The sequence below is a fragment of the Periplaneta americana genome, chromosome 2 (assembly GCF_040183065.1).
Source record: "Periplaneta americana isolate PAMFEO1 chromosome 2, P.americana_PAMFEO1_priV1, whole genome shotgun sequence".
Classification (NCBI taxonomy): Eukaryota; Metazoa; Arthropoda; class Insecta; order Blattodea; family Blattidae; genus Periplaneta; species Periplaneta americana.
In genome coordinates, this window is record NC_091118.1 from 101210047 (window position 1) to 101224857 (window position 14811).

The window sequence follows — 14811 nt, forward strand, 5'->3', positions numbered from 1 at the left end:
CTAGTGTGTCACATTGGATGGAAAACCAAAAATATAACATCAGTAAGTATTACAATTTGAAACATTCGGCGACTCACGACATCACCAGTGATGAACGAAAGGAGTTGATCGCAAAACTGAAATTGGTGTTTGAAAGTTCCCAAGAGGTATATATCATTTTGTTTATCAACCATTGCAAAATTTAATAAAATTAGAAATCATTATTTATTATTAGAAATTATTATTTAATTTTATTTATTATTTAGATTTTAGTACATCCTGTCCAGTGTATTGTAACAATATTTTCTTTGCAGAATATGGAAAATAATTCTAAATGTTCTGTACTTGCTAGCTTCATTGTAGTTATGAACATAGCAAAACATGGGCGGCCCTTCAGGGATGGTGAATTCGTTAAAAAGTGCATGGTGTCCTGTTTTGAATTTTTGTGCCTGTCTACAGTGAAACAATTTGATTCGATAAGCCTTTCTCACCAAACAATCTCTTGGCGAGTGCAAGAGCTTGGTGCAAAGATAAAGGAACAATTTCGAGCAGTACTCGTTGGTCTTGGACGAAAATACAATTTTATTATCGGTGATATGGCCGATTTAACCATTTTCATCAGAGGTGTAGAGAAAGACTTTACTGTTACAGAAGAATTACTAGATATTATTGCTCTCAAAGACACAACAACAGGAGAAGATATATTTAACACTGTGTAAGTGTCACACCTAGACATGGAACTTCCTTTGGACAAAATGTGTGGTGTTACTACCAACGTGGCCGCTGCAGTGTTATCGGATGGCCAGGGTTTTGTTGGACAACTCAGAAGGAAGTTAAATGAGGCTGGACTATCCTCAGTTACATTTGTACATTGTTTCTTGCATCAGGAACAATTATATTCAAAAATATTTGATAAATTTAAACAGATTATTGACATGGTCATCTGATGCGTAAACTTTTGCAGGAGAGGGGGACTCAATCACCAATAACTCAATGAGTTCTTGACTGATTTAGACGCAGAGTTCAAGATATTCCGTTTTTTTTTTTTTTTTGCCAAGTAAGATGGCTAAGTCAGGTAGGAGTTTTGATTAAATCGCTATCATCAAAGAAATAGCACTTTTTATGGAAATGAAAGGTTCTCTGGAACCACTTCTGTCTGACGATCAATAGAAAGTGGACCTGGCGTTTTTGACTGACATAACGTCTCATTTGAATGACTTAAATCTAAGTTTACAAGATAAGAACATGTTAATTAGCACCATGTGGGATAGGACCAAAGCTTTTCAAATGCCAATTCTGTTCAAAAATCAGCTTCAGGAAAGCAATCTTGACTATTTCCCTGCTCCTAATTTTCTTGACTTGTCAAATTGCAAAATGGACGATTATTCAGATTATTGTACTGCTCTTTTAAAGCTGCACGATCAATTTAACGAGCGATTTAAAGAAATGGTGACAATTGAACCTAATTTGGGAGTTTTCATGACATCTTTTTCAATATCTGCTAACAAGGCACTGAGTAAATTGCAACTTGAGCTGATTAAACTTCAGTTTGATACCATCCTTAAAGACAGATATTACCATTATAGTGGCGACCTCATTACATTTTATAAGAGCCTGAATCAACATTAATTTCCTCGTCTTCATTCACTCACCCTGAGATCAATTGTAATGTTGGTAGTTCCTACGTATGCGCACAATTATTTATTTTAATGACTTTCAACAAATGTAAGGTGAGATCCTGTTTGTCAGACTTATCACTTGAAGCTGTTTTGAGAATTCATTCATCAAACACTATCACCCCAAACATAGGGCAATTAGTTCCTTTCAAACACTGACAAAAGTCGAGTCAATGAGCCTAAATACAACAGAATAGAAATTAACCTTTGGACGGAATGATTGTACCTCAAGTTTGCTTTTTTAGAGTTTTATGTAGTCTGTGTGCATGGTACTATTACACTTAACCGAAGTTATCAATCAATTTTATTGAATAAAATACTTCCCCATTCAACAACATGCATCAATCAGTGTTCCATCCGGCTGCTATCTGCTATCGGCTACCGCCACTACAGCAATCAGCCCCCATCTGTCGTCTCTCTCGCATAACACCACAGGACAATTGGCTTTCGCCATGGTGGCTGTAGTTGCCACTGTAGCATTTGAGTAGGACTGGCCTGATATAAAGTCCATTAATTGATCTTATCCCAAGAAATGTTTGGCCCATGAAGGATAAAGATGAGAATTATGAAGGACTTACTGACGACAAGTGATGTTAGTAACATTTTTATTAGATATGTAGGGTGAGACAATTTGAATGGCAGAAATTAATTAATTTGAATATCTCTTCTTCCTTGTCTCCCACACAATTAAAATATTATGGGAGGATTTGTTACTGATAAAGGCAAATGTTCCAAATGTTAGTAATAGTGATTGATATACATAATATAATTTTCAATTTACGCACCACCCTAGATGAGAAACGAAATAAAAATTAGAAGCTAAAATTTAAATAAGATGTGAAGTATTTAAAACACGATCATTTCTCATTCATGCACAGTAATAAAAAGGTGTGAAGCGATCACTTAGGAAAACATTGTGAGCTGAATAACAGTAATTAAATTTATTTGGAAGTGTTATGAAACAACTTTTAGCTGTAATTGAGGACCGTTTTCACAAAACTCAACAAATGCCACTTTAAAAATTTTACAGGAAACGTTTTTTTTAGTTTATTCTCAGACCTTTGATGCTATGATTCTGAAAAAATTGGACATTGTTCCTCTTTCAGAGATGCATTAATTGATATGAAGTGGAACTATTATTGTTATCTTAATTATTTGGAAAAAATATGACAAAAGTTAAGAATTTCACAAAACTCAACACATCCACTTTTTTAAATGCACATACCTTAAAATGTTTAATTATTTTTCATTCGCATCTGTAAAATCCTCATCAAAATCATTAATAAGTATTTTAAAATAGTGCTTAAGTACTCCTGAATTAAAAAACAGTTAATTGAACAGACTGAAACCTAATTTCAAGCTTTTTTTTTTTTTTTTTCCAAAATTTGTTATTGACTTACAAGAAATCTTTATTTGCACGAATTAACTGTTTCTATTTGTGCAATACATTATACAGATCACTGAAGATCAAAATCGTGCAGAATAATCTCAGTGCAATGGTTCATCATAATCTATTCTATTGTCAGAATCTTTGGCATATCCCTTTAAAACTTTACCATAAAATACCTTGCTTCCCCTCTCCGAAATACCATTATGGAAGTAACTCATTAACTTCCTCATATCATTAGCTTTGTTTTTTCTGACATGGTTCACCAGTGAAAGGTCAGATGCCTTAGACATTACAGAAGAACTTGTCTTTCTTGGTTTAAACACTTGAACTTGTATTGGTGCAGAAAAATTTGTGTTTTGTAAATAACACTTTACACGATTCTTATAAGTTCTTTGGTATGTAAGTACTCTCATCTCATATAATTTAAATGGTAATTTGACTTTTACATTACTTTTTGTCATCGATTTTAAATCACAAGTATGCCAGCCTTTGCACAAAAGTTTTACGTCCCCAAACATTGCCATAATTTCATAATAATCTGATGCCAATATGATGTATTCATGTGTTCTCAGCTCTTTCTCTATCAATCGAAACACATGGTCCGGAGGCATATAGCTATTGTCACGGATAGAAAAGAAATGTTTATTTTCTTTAAAAACTTCAGAGCTTTCCAGATAACCAACAAGCATAGCAATCAGTATGAAATTTTTATTCTGAGACCCACAAGAATCTGAAAACAATCTCTAAGAGTTAATTTCAGGATTTTTCTGTGAGTAAACATTTTTTTCTAAATTACCTATGTCATCCTTCAATGTCGTAATAACATACCTGTCACTTTTCTAAACGTAGCAGCACATAGGCCTACTGGGAAACCTTCTCCATTTTCACCTCTTACGAAATATGAAATAGACACAAATCTTTCTAGCTTTTTGAAGTCCTTCTATGCCGTTTAGGTAGATCAACTTTCATATGTCTTAGCAAAAAATTATCCTGTTCAACTTTTGTGCTACTTCTGTATAAATTGTCTCGAAAATTAATTAGATCATTTAAGCAGAAGTAACCTGCAGCACGTTTTCTTTTTTCCTGTTCTCAATGATTACAGTCTAGTTTGGTTGTATGTCATTATTTTTAGGCGCAACTATACATTTCTTACTCTTATATTAACGTACTCTGCTTCTACTCTTCTTGCCCCTTTCAGTAGCTTGAACGGATTTAGAATACTCAGGGTTCTTATCCAATTTTCATCAGCATTCATAAAATACATGCACTTACAACAGCGGCCAAATTTATACTGAATTAACGCAGGAAACAACAAAATATTATATAATATTTGAGCTCCGAAATGTGTCACTGTTGTCAAAATGCAAATATATTACATTATTGTAAAATATTGTAGCTTGTGAAACAGGATAGAAGTGTGAAATGTTGAGTTAGAGGATATGTTGAGTTTTGTGAAAATTTCAGAACTGGAGATGTTGAGTTTTGTGAAAACTCTCTACATTTAGGCACTCTTTTCAACGGAAAATGTTTAGTTTTGTGATATTATGAGCATTGCATCATTTTCCTCTCATTACAATTGACTAGAATCTGTCAAAACCCGCATTTCGAAAAAAAATGGCGTTTGTTGAGTTTTGTTAAAACGGTCCTCAATTTCAATGTTTGTGTTAACCTTGTACTAGCCCACCGAAACTCCTCATGATAGCACTGCCTCTATTCACGGACACTGCACTCTTAGAATACACATAAGTAAGATAGAACTCAATGATGGAAATCCGAAGTGTAGACTTTGTAATCTAGAAGGACCAACCTGACTTGGAATCTATGAATGTGAACATTAAACTTAAAAAGATATCAGTATTTGGTATAACTCCATATGTGACAGAGAATTGACAAAAGAGATTGCGAATCAGCTTCTGGAACTGATTTAAGTTTTCATGAGTGTTTAATTAATTCCACATTTTTATATAACTATTAGGTATAATTAATCCACTCGAACTGAAATGGTAATGAAACTTGCCCTTAGCTCCATTCTATTCCTTCTTAGGATTTTGTTTAATAATGCAGTATAATGAAACACTGCAGCTGTAGAAATCACGTCGTTATGAAGCTATTATGATTGACTTACATAGAATTGTAAAAACAGATGCAGTAATAAACCAGTGTGGGCAAAACATTTTGTTCTTCTACGTATATTGTTACTTGTCATTCAGTAATGATATTATAATGGATATACGACAGGAAATGGGTTTCGCTTAGTACTGCGCCATTCGAAAAGTGACATGGGCTTAACAGTGATTCAGCATATCAGCTTTTCGGCAACAAAATCTTGCGACATACTGTACACATTATATTAGAACTGTAATTTATTGACTTAATAATAGTAAGTGCTGGAACTGTCGACCATTCTCTCTACTGTATATTTGACTTTTTTTTTAAGATTTCTAGACACACATTGGATTTCGTCTCTATTGGTGGAATTGAATCCTAGGCACATGGTGTGTTTCATTCAATGTATGGACAACTGTTGTCTTATAAGTCTTTAGTTTTAACAATTTCGTCGCTTTCCAAGCTGATGTCTTGGATACACCTACTGTTGTGCTAACTTTCTTAACGATTTCGTGAGACACTGTTCTAGCCTACAGCCTTTGTCATTGAGATTTTCTTCATTTAGAACATGATTTACGCGCCTTATATTCTTTTATTTAAAAATCAGCCGGTCTCTCACTTTCTTTCACTAAATTCTGGATTGTTGAATCAGTTAGTTGCGAAACTCCAGGATATTTCCATATAAAGACAGTATACCATGACATGTACAATTTATTCGTAATATACCGGTAGTGTCATAAATGAAGATTTGTTGTTCTAATGTGCACTGCACTGTCATGAACTAAACTGAACTGCATCGAATGGAAGTCAACTGTATACTAATTGAATGAAACACACAATGTGTCTAGGATTCCAGTGTGTCTAGAAATCATTTTTAAAAAATGTCAAATATACAGTAAAGAGAATGGTCGACAGTTCAAACACTTACTATTATTAAGTCAATTTCCTCGACATTCGCATTCGAATTATAACAGTAAAAGAACGACAACATTTTCCTGAGTGAAACCTGTTTCCTGGCGAACACTGTGTAAAATACAAATAGAATTTAATTTTAATTATTACTGAGAAATGTATTGGCTCTAAGTTCGTGGCTTTTGCTAAATTTACATTATTTCGGAACTATTTACAGGTTCCATTCTTAGAAACAGTTTCAAAAACTACAAAAAGAAATCTCATATACTGCTATATTCTCATGGTTCAAATTATTGTGTAGGTAACTTTATCTAATAAAAAGTCTCTGAAAAACAGTGGTATACAAAGGCATTACTCTCACTTTCTCAGAAAATATAAAAAGAGTAGCTACAGTAGGTATGTAGAAGTATTATTTGAATAAAGGATTTTTCGACTAGCCTATGAATGACATATTGAGGTTTTCATTTTTACAGGGCACTCACTCGGCACATGACTCCGCCTTGTAATAACTCCGTGCTGCCACCTGTGGAAAAAGTGGGAGTTGTTGGAGGGGATGAACTGACTGCTTTGCAGACTCGACTGGCGTACAGCACAGGACTCGATCACCTGCTGGTGGAAGAGGAGACGCATGTGTCTGTTCTACTGAGTGTGACAGCACGCAGTGCCCCACATCTGCTGGGCTCGAATGGCGTCAAGCCATCCCGTTCATCAGGTAGTAACAAGTCATGTCTAATCTCGCCAAATTTAGACAAGTCTCAGGCTGCTCTCTTTATTCGAACTATCTTGCTGCAAATGTTTATATTTATGTAGACGGCCGTGTATTAATGGCTCTAGAATTTAGACTACGGCATTGTTATGACTCTATTGTACTGTCCGATGTTGGGCTCATGAGGCCTCAGAAGTATTGCAGTACTGTGATGACGTAATGGCTGATAAGACGCTTGTGAGAGAACTACTAACTACTCTATTGAAAAAAAAATCGTACTTATCCAGCAGCTGGGCTAATTCAGAATCAGATTCAGCTTGAGGAAGAAAACGTGGCAATGCTCCATAAATAACAGGCATGCTCCATATGATTTATTATATTTTGGGTCAGCCACGACTCTGGAGATTAGTGTGAGTGAGGCCGTCTAAGCTGGTGAGGACTATACTATACAGCAGTGGTTCCCAAACTTTTTGAAGGCACGACAGACTTTTGGGTAAGACTTCCTTTTGTGTCCTCCCCCCCCCCCCCCAGTGTATACACCCAAGCTAGTACAACAAAAAAAAATAACAAACCCAATTCAAAAGAAATAAAACCAGTAAAATAAGGAATTACAAACCAAACCAACAAAGACTGTACCGTTACTTCACCCCATTCGAAAAGTACAAATCCTTGTAAAATCGAATATAACGATAATTTTACTCAAGATCTTTGGATACCACAAAAAGAATGACCAAAATTGAAGTATATAGTCCAACAATGACACGAAATATTAGGTAAACCAAAGACGTTTTTTAATTTATAATAATTTCTAGTACTTCAAACTATTAGGTACCAACACTGTGGCACTGCTGTAATAGTCCAGAGAAAGAGCTAAGCAAACTCGTATTTTCAGCAAAATCTGTGAAGACATGGCTTCGTTTGTTCAACGTCCACTGTGGTAATTGGAGCAGATATGAAACAAGCAATAATCAACAGGTCCATGATTATAGAATCTGCATTTTCACAGCTGAGAATCTGCCCTACATTTTATATTCTTTTTTAGGCTTAGATTGGCAGATACTACTCTATTGCATTTATTACTCATTGCATTTCTATCTTGCCTGAAACTGCCTGGATCAACTCCAGTGCTTCTTCCACAGTCTTTAAATATATAGACGTAGCCAAGGATATTTTTCTTTCTTCAAGACTAGTAATAATTCGAGGTAACTTAGCACAATGAGCAACTATGCAGGGTGTTATAGTATTTCAGTTGTATTTTCTTCTTTGCTTTCTTCTTTAAAGTTCTATTGATACACCCATATATAGACTGAAATGTACGAGGCGCATCCAGAAAGTAAGTTTCCCTATTTTTTTTAAAAAAAAGAACACACACTTTCAGGAAAACATTTATTGGCAACAGGTAGAGCAATGTTTCAGCTATTTTTCAACATAGTCACCATCAGAATTGAGACACTTGTCGTATCGTGGGATCAACTTTTGTATCCCTCTGTCACAGAACTCTGCCGCCTGTGAATGGAACCAGTGTGTGACAGACGTCTTCAGCGCTTCGTCATTCCAAAACGCTCACTGGAGGACAGGAATTTCTTGAGGTGTAAGAAAACGTGAAAATCGCTGGGAGCAAGATCAGGACTGTAGGGTGGATGATCAAACAACTCCCAGCCAAATTCAGTCAAAACAGCTGCTGTGCGCCGAGCCGTATGTGGACGAGCATTGTCATGGAGGAGCACAACACCTGCAGTAAGCATTCCACGCCTCTTGTTTTGAATGGCACGTCGCAATTTTTGCAGTGTTTCACAGTAACGGTTAGCGTTCACTGTTTCACCTCTTGGAAGGAAGTCAATGAGCAGAACGCCCTTCCTGTCCCAGAACACCGTGCACATCACTTTCCATACTGACAGCGTCTGTTTGAATTTCGTCCTGACCGGAGATCCACTATACCGCCAATGCATTGACTGCTGTTTGGTTTCTGGGGTGAAGTGCGAAATCCAAGACTCATCGCCCATGATGATCCTGTCGAGGAACTCATCGCCGTCATCGTGATACCATTGCAAAAATGTCAGTGCTGCTCCTAAACGTTGCATTTTGTGTTTGGGTGTCAGGTTTTTCGGCACCCACCTGGCACACACTTTTTTGAACAATAGGTGCTTAGTGACAATCTCAGGCAACAAGGATCGCGATATCTGCGGAAAATGGCTGCTCAGCTCCGTAATCGTGAAGCGACGGTTCTCCATGATGCACTGCCGCACCAGCTCAACACGATCATCATTGATGAGGGACGGTCGCCCACTGCGCTCTTCATCATGGACACTTTGACGACCTTCGGAAAACTGCCTACACCAGCGACACACCATCTGCTTACTCATGATGTTCGGCCCAAAGACCTGACAGAGCTGCCGATGAATTTCAATTGGCGCAATGCTTAGTGCATTAAAGAACTTCATCACCGACCGAACCTCGCAGGCGGCGGGAGAAGGAATAAGAGCTTCCATTTCGGACCACTGCTGGCACGCTACTGGCACCAGGCGGGACCTGTCCAGCTGGCATATGATTGATACGTCATAGATCTGTTACGCATGCGCAATTGACATGGCTAATTACGTTTACTTTCAAGGGGAAAAAATCGGGAAACTTACTTTCTGGTTGCGCCTCGTATTAATTCTAGTTTCAGTTTCTGTACCTCTTTTTTGAGAATTATTTTATAATGACAAAATATTATGTTACACTAATACAGGCATACCGCGCGTGTCGAAGCAAGTCCGAATCAAGGTGATGGAGTATTATCAACAAGTACTCTGGGGTGAAGTTGGCGCTTTCTCTGAACATGTTCTACTTTGGTGGGGAGATGGTCCTCTCGTTGGCGCCCTGCCTGCTGAGAGCTGCCATTTACTTCGTGACTGGTTAAGTTCACTCGTATCTTCTGGTAAGTTTATCTTTTTGTATTTAAAGATTATGCTTTTTATATTGATTGCTGTTGCATTGATTATTATTGTTTAAAATCATGAAAAAATAATAGTCCTTGTCGTCATTATAAAAGTCGAAGTGAAAATGAAGTTCATTTAAGTTTATTACACAACACTGATGGAGAGAAAAATTTTTAACATGTTTGTGAAATCTTAGAAATTAACATTTTCCTGCCTGATAGTATTTTTTCCTCTTATTTAATCTGTTTTCAGTTCAAATGCCTCGTCATATTTGAAGTCCTAGTGTATGTGTTAGAGATGTGTTGGTGCTGGTTATTAGGGTCGGACAATTAGCCATGACGCAATGATTGCTAGATGATAAGGAACAATTGACAGGGTATAAAGCACAGTCGGAATAATTCGAAAAACTCAGGGTGTAGCTGTGTTGGCAACATGGTCGTGGGTTTTACGTGAATACGTCTGCTTAAACGACAGATCTAGATGAGATCTTTCGTTTGGGACCAAAATCAGTGCGCTAGCACATTGCAGTCACGAGATATATTACCTGGAAATTTTCGCTCATGCCCACAATGGCCGTGGTCCCACCCGCACGTCACACATGCGTGGTTTCAACTCAAGATCATGCTTGCATCATAGTCGTATACCTAATCGAACGAGACCACATTTATTTCAATCGCGTTATTAGTCACTAAGTTATAGCGAGCCATTTATACCCGAACCCACATTTTCTGAAGTCGAAATTGCGATAAAAAAATCTGAAAAAGTACAAGTCTGCATGTATCGATCTAATTCCAGCAGAATTAAAACAAGAGGGTGGAAGCACATTATCTAGCGAAATTTATAAGTTTGTACTTGCTATTTTGGAAAAGGAAATTGTACCAGTATAATGGAAGAAGTCTATAATTGTACCTATCTTTAAGGGGGACAAGACTAACTGTATTAACTTTCGAGATCTATCACTTTTGTTGACGTCGTACAAAATTTTGTCCAATATTCTTTTGAGAAGATAACTCCATATGTAGGTGAAATTGTTGGGAATCTTCAGCGTGGTTTTGGGTGTAATAGATCGACTATTGATCAGATCTTTTGTATTCGACAGAGATTGAAAAAAACAAAATGGGAGTATAAGGGTACTGTACATCAGTTATTCATAGATTTAAAAAAAAAAAGCATATGACTGGGTTAAGAGAGAAGTTTTATATAATATTCTTATTGAATTTATTTATTTATTTATTTATTTATTTATTTATTTACTTACTTACTTACTTACTTACTTACTTACTTACTTACTTACTTACTTACTTACTTACTTACTTACTTACTTACTTATTTATTTATTTATTTATTTATTTATTTATTTATTTTAGTATCAGGCCTTCTCTTCCACAACACCAGGAATGCAAATACAATAATAGAAATAAACAGAAAAAAAATACACTATATACAAAGTAAAGCTACACAAGAAATAAAGAGAAAGAGAGAGAGAAAAAAACACTATAAACAAAGTAAAGCCATACAAAAATATACACAGGTTGCAGTCACACAAACTTTAAATGATTAATTAATTGTATCCTAACTTGGTATCCTTGGTATTCCCAAAACACTAGTTCGATTAATTAAAATGTGTCTCAGTGAAACGTACAGCAGAGTCCGTACAGACCAGTTTCTGTCAGATGCTTTTCCAATTCACTGTGAGCTAAAGCAAGAAGATGCACTTTCACCTTTGCTTTTTAACTTTGCTTTAGAATATGCCATTAGGAAAGTCCAGGATAACAGAGAGGTTTTGGAATTGAATGGGTTACATCAGTTGCTTGTCTGTGCAGATGACGTGAATATGTTAGGACAAAATCCACAAATGATTAGGGAAAACACGGGAATTTTACTTGAAGCAAGTAAAGAGATAGGCTTGGAAGTAAATCTCGAAAAGACAAAGTACGTACATGATTATGTCTCGTGACCAGAATATCGTACGAAATGGAAGTATAAAAATTGGGAATATATCCCTTGAAGAGTGAAGAAATTTAAATATCTTGGAGCAACAGTAACAAGTATAAATGACACGCGGGAGGAAATTAAACGCAGAATAAATATGGGAAATGCCTGTTATTATTCGCAGGGCTGGGCAGTATTTGAAATACATTTGTACTGGTATTTTGTATTTTGTGATTTGTAAGGATTTTCGAAAGTATTTTGTATTTAAATACATAAAATTGATGTATTTTGTATTTCAAATACTCAAAATACTTTCTTCTTCTTCTTCTTCTTCTTCTTCTTCTTCTTCTTCTTCTTCTCCTTCTTCTTCAAGTTTTGGATTTGGATTTGAAGAATGAACTTTTGTCTTATTTGTCTATCCATTTCAGCCATACACTTAGTTTTCTTATCACAACTGATTTCCTTAATGCCTTAAAGAAATTTCCAACAGCATCAAGAATCCATCTCCCAACACTTGCTAAATGTTCAGCATTATGGAATGGGTCTAGGAGACCCAAATCCTCAGAAATTGTATGAGATATCTTGAAATATTCATTGAAGTTTCTTTGTCCAACTCGATGGAATTCTCTTTATGACTCAACCTCTCAAATATTGCAATTAAAACATGATATAAACAGTATATGTGAAAAACTGGGATTGCCAACCTTCAAAAGTATTGAGTTTCAGTACCTTGAATATTGTGCAGTTCTGAATCCATTGCTGTAGTGCATGATTTAATGCAAAATGAGAAGACGTGCTATTACGGCCAACTTTTGTCCACATTAATTTTCCTCAAAAACAGCAGATTACATATTCTGTTATCTAGTAATCTACGCCATCTATTCCAAGTAACTTCATTCCTAATAAGTTCGCTTTCATCAAGATATAAAGTGATGTTTGATCTGACCCCAGTAGGAAACTGAGCTATTTTGGCAGCTTGCTTCCACCCATCATTTAAAATGAGATGGCTACCTGACACTACCTCACCAAATGATAAGAAGAGGATACAGAATATGTGTGTGAAATCAGCTGAGCAGTTCTCTGCTACACTTTTGATCAGTTCAGATGATGAAAACAATTTTTGTTTTCAACTCAAGTACAACAGACTTTGAAAAGCAAAAAGAAATGAAGATGTCTACTGCGAAGTATGAGCTCATGTAATTCTTCAATGGAAAAGGGAAACCCTGTGCACTGTTGGGTGAAAAGGGAAACCCTGTGCACTCTAGAGAATTACCCAATAGTGAAACAAACTTTTATAAAGTATAATATAAGTTTGTGTTCCTCTGCGCCTGTAGAAGGACTGTTCTGTTTTGCAGGATGTATTCATTCACCAACAAGGGGATCCATATCTGATTAACTTTTTGAGAAACTGTTTTTTTTTTTTTTGAAAGGGAGCAGTAATTATTCATATGTAGAATAATTTCATTGCTGACTGGGAAAAGCAAGAATGTTCATTTACAGTGTTTATATAAAACTTCGAGTTAAAAATTCTTTTAATGTTAATATAATATTTTAGATTTTCAGTAATATTCTTATTCCTTTATATATTGTATCGAGTATTTGAAGTACAAATGTATTTTGAGTATTTTAAATACAAATGCATTTTGGTTAATTTTTTTAAAGTATTTTATATTTGTATTTCAAATACTATTCTTTGAAGTATTTTGTATTTGTATTTGAAATACTTGGAAGTCAGTATTTTGCCCAGCCCTGATTATTCAGTTGAGAAGCTTTTGTCATCCAGTCTGCTCTCAAAAAAGCTGAAAGTTAGAATTTATAAAACAGTTATATTACTGGTGGTTCTGTATAGTTGTGAAACTTGGAGGGAAAAAGACCTTCGGAGAGGCCGAGATGTAGATGGGAGGATAATATTAAAATGTATTTGAGGGAAGTGGATATGATGGTAAGAGACTGGATTAATCTTGCTCAGGATAGGGACTAATGGCGGGCTTATGTGAGGGCGGCAATGAACTCCAGGTTTAAAAGCCATTTGTAAGTTAGTAAGTTATAGTGTCAGAATGGATCATCCTGCAAACGTTACATCACCATTCCTGTCCTGGTACCTCATGTGTCTGTCTAATTTTAAAGATGAATTCACATACACACACACATATATATACATAAAAAAAATCCCAACTTATTGAAGAGATCCCTCGAATAATGTTGTAAGCACCACTTAGCAAATTGTTTGAAAATCAAGAAAAACATCACCACATTAAAAAATTGAAATAAAAATTCTTGGTTATCATAACCACAATGGATTTTAGAAAAAACACACGCACGCACCACCCACCCCCACACACCTCACACACACACACGCACGCACAAGTGTGCGCATGCAGACATGGGGGACATGTGTGGACACAGGGACATGTGCGGACATGCAGGGACACGCGCGGACGTGGAGACTCGCAGACACCGACCCAGACACGTCTCCAAAATAAACATAATGTAAAGAAATAGATTTTCAACATGAATTTAATGGAATAATGTATATCCACGCACACATGTCATTACAACGGAATACAAATTGTAAATGGACTTGAATAATGACATTATTACTTAGAAACGTGCAAATATCAGTAGCTATACTATAGCATTAAATGATTGTCATTCACAGAATATGAATAATTGCTGTTGAAATAAAAAGCAAACTTAGCTTCCACTGGGAATATACTGTAGATAGCCCTATAAAAAAATGCATATTTTCTTATACTTAAAGCACTCATGTATGTCAAGTAAAACAAAATGTTAGTTGAAATACATCAGTGAACATGACATTAGTAAACATTATTCTGTAAGCAAGTCTGCACCTTCATCTTGAATATAATCTACCATCGAGACAAGATCTTTTTTTTTTTTTTTTTTTTGCCAATGAGATTGGTAGGGGACTTAGCTGGTCAGGTGTGGGAAGGCAAGATGCCATATTACTTGAATGTTTGCTAGGTCTTCCTCTGTTTGGTTTCTTGGTGGAGTAAGTCATCCAGGGTTGCAGAACATTGTGATACCTGTGTGCGTACAGAAATAGGATCATCATGAGAAATTTGGAGCCTAATTACGTTTGTGATTTTCAACTCCAAATAGCGTTTAATAGAGTTTTCTACTGGACTTAGGTCTTTAAACTGTTCTTATGTCATGTAACCCACTGTG

The 14811-nt window shown here is 35.9% G+C and overlaps 1 protein-coding gene across 4 annotated transcripts in view; it reads left to right on the forward strand.

Annotated features, from left to right (window-relative positions):
• Positions 1 to 14811, forward strand: part of LOC138694468 (uncharacterized) — a 175800-nt gene that overhangs the window by 102717 nt on the left and 58272 nt on the right. For all 4 annotated transcript variants that reach the window (XM_069818210.1, XM_069818212.1, XM_069818213.1 and 1 more), the window contains exons 7-8: positions 6537 to 6775; positions 9501 to 9689. In XM_069818210.1, coding sequence (XP_069674311.1) covers positions 6537 to 6775; positions 9501 to 9689 — 428 coding nt within the window. The remainder of the gene's footprint in view (positions 1 to 6536; positions 6776 to 9500; positions 9690 to 14811) is intronic.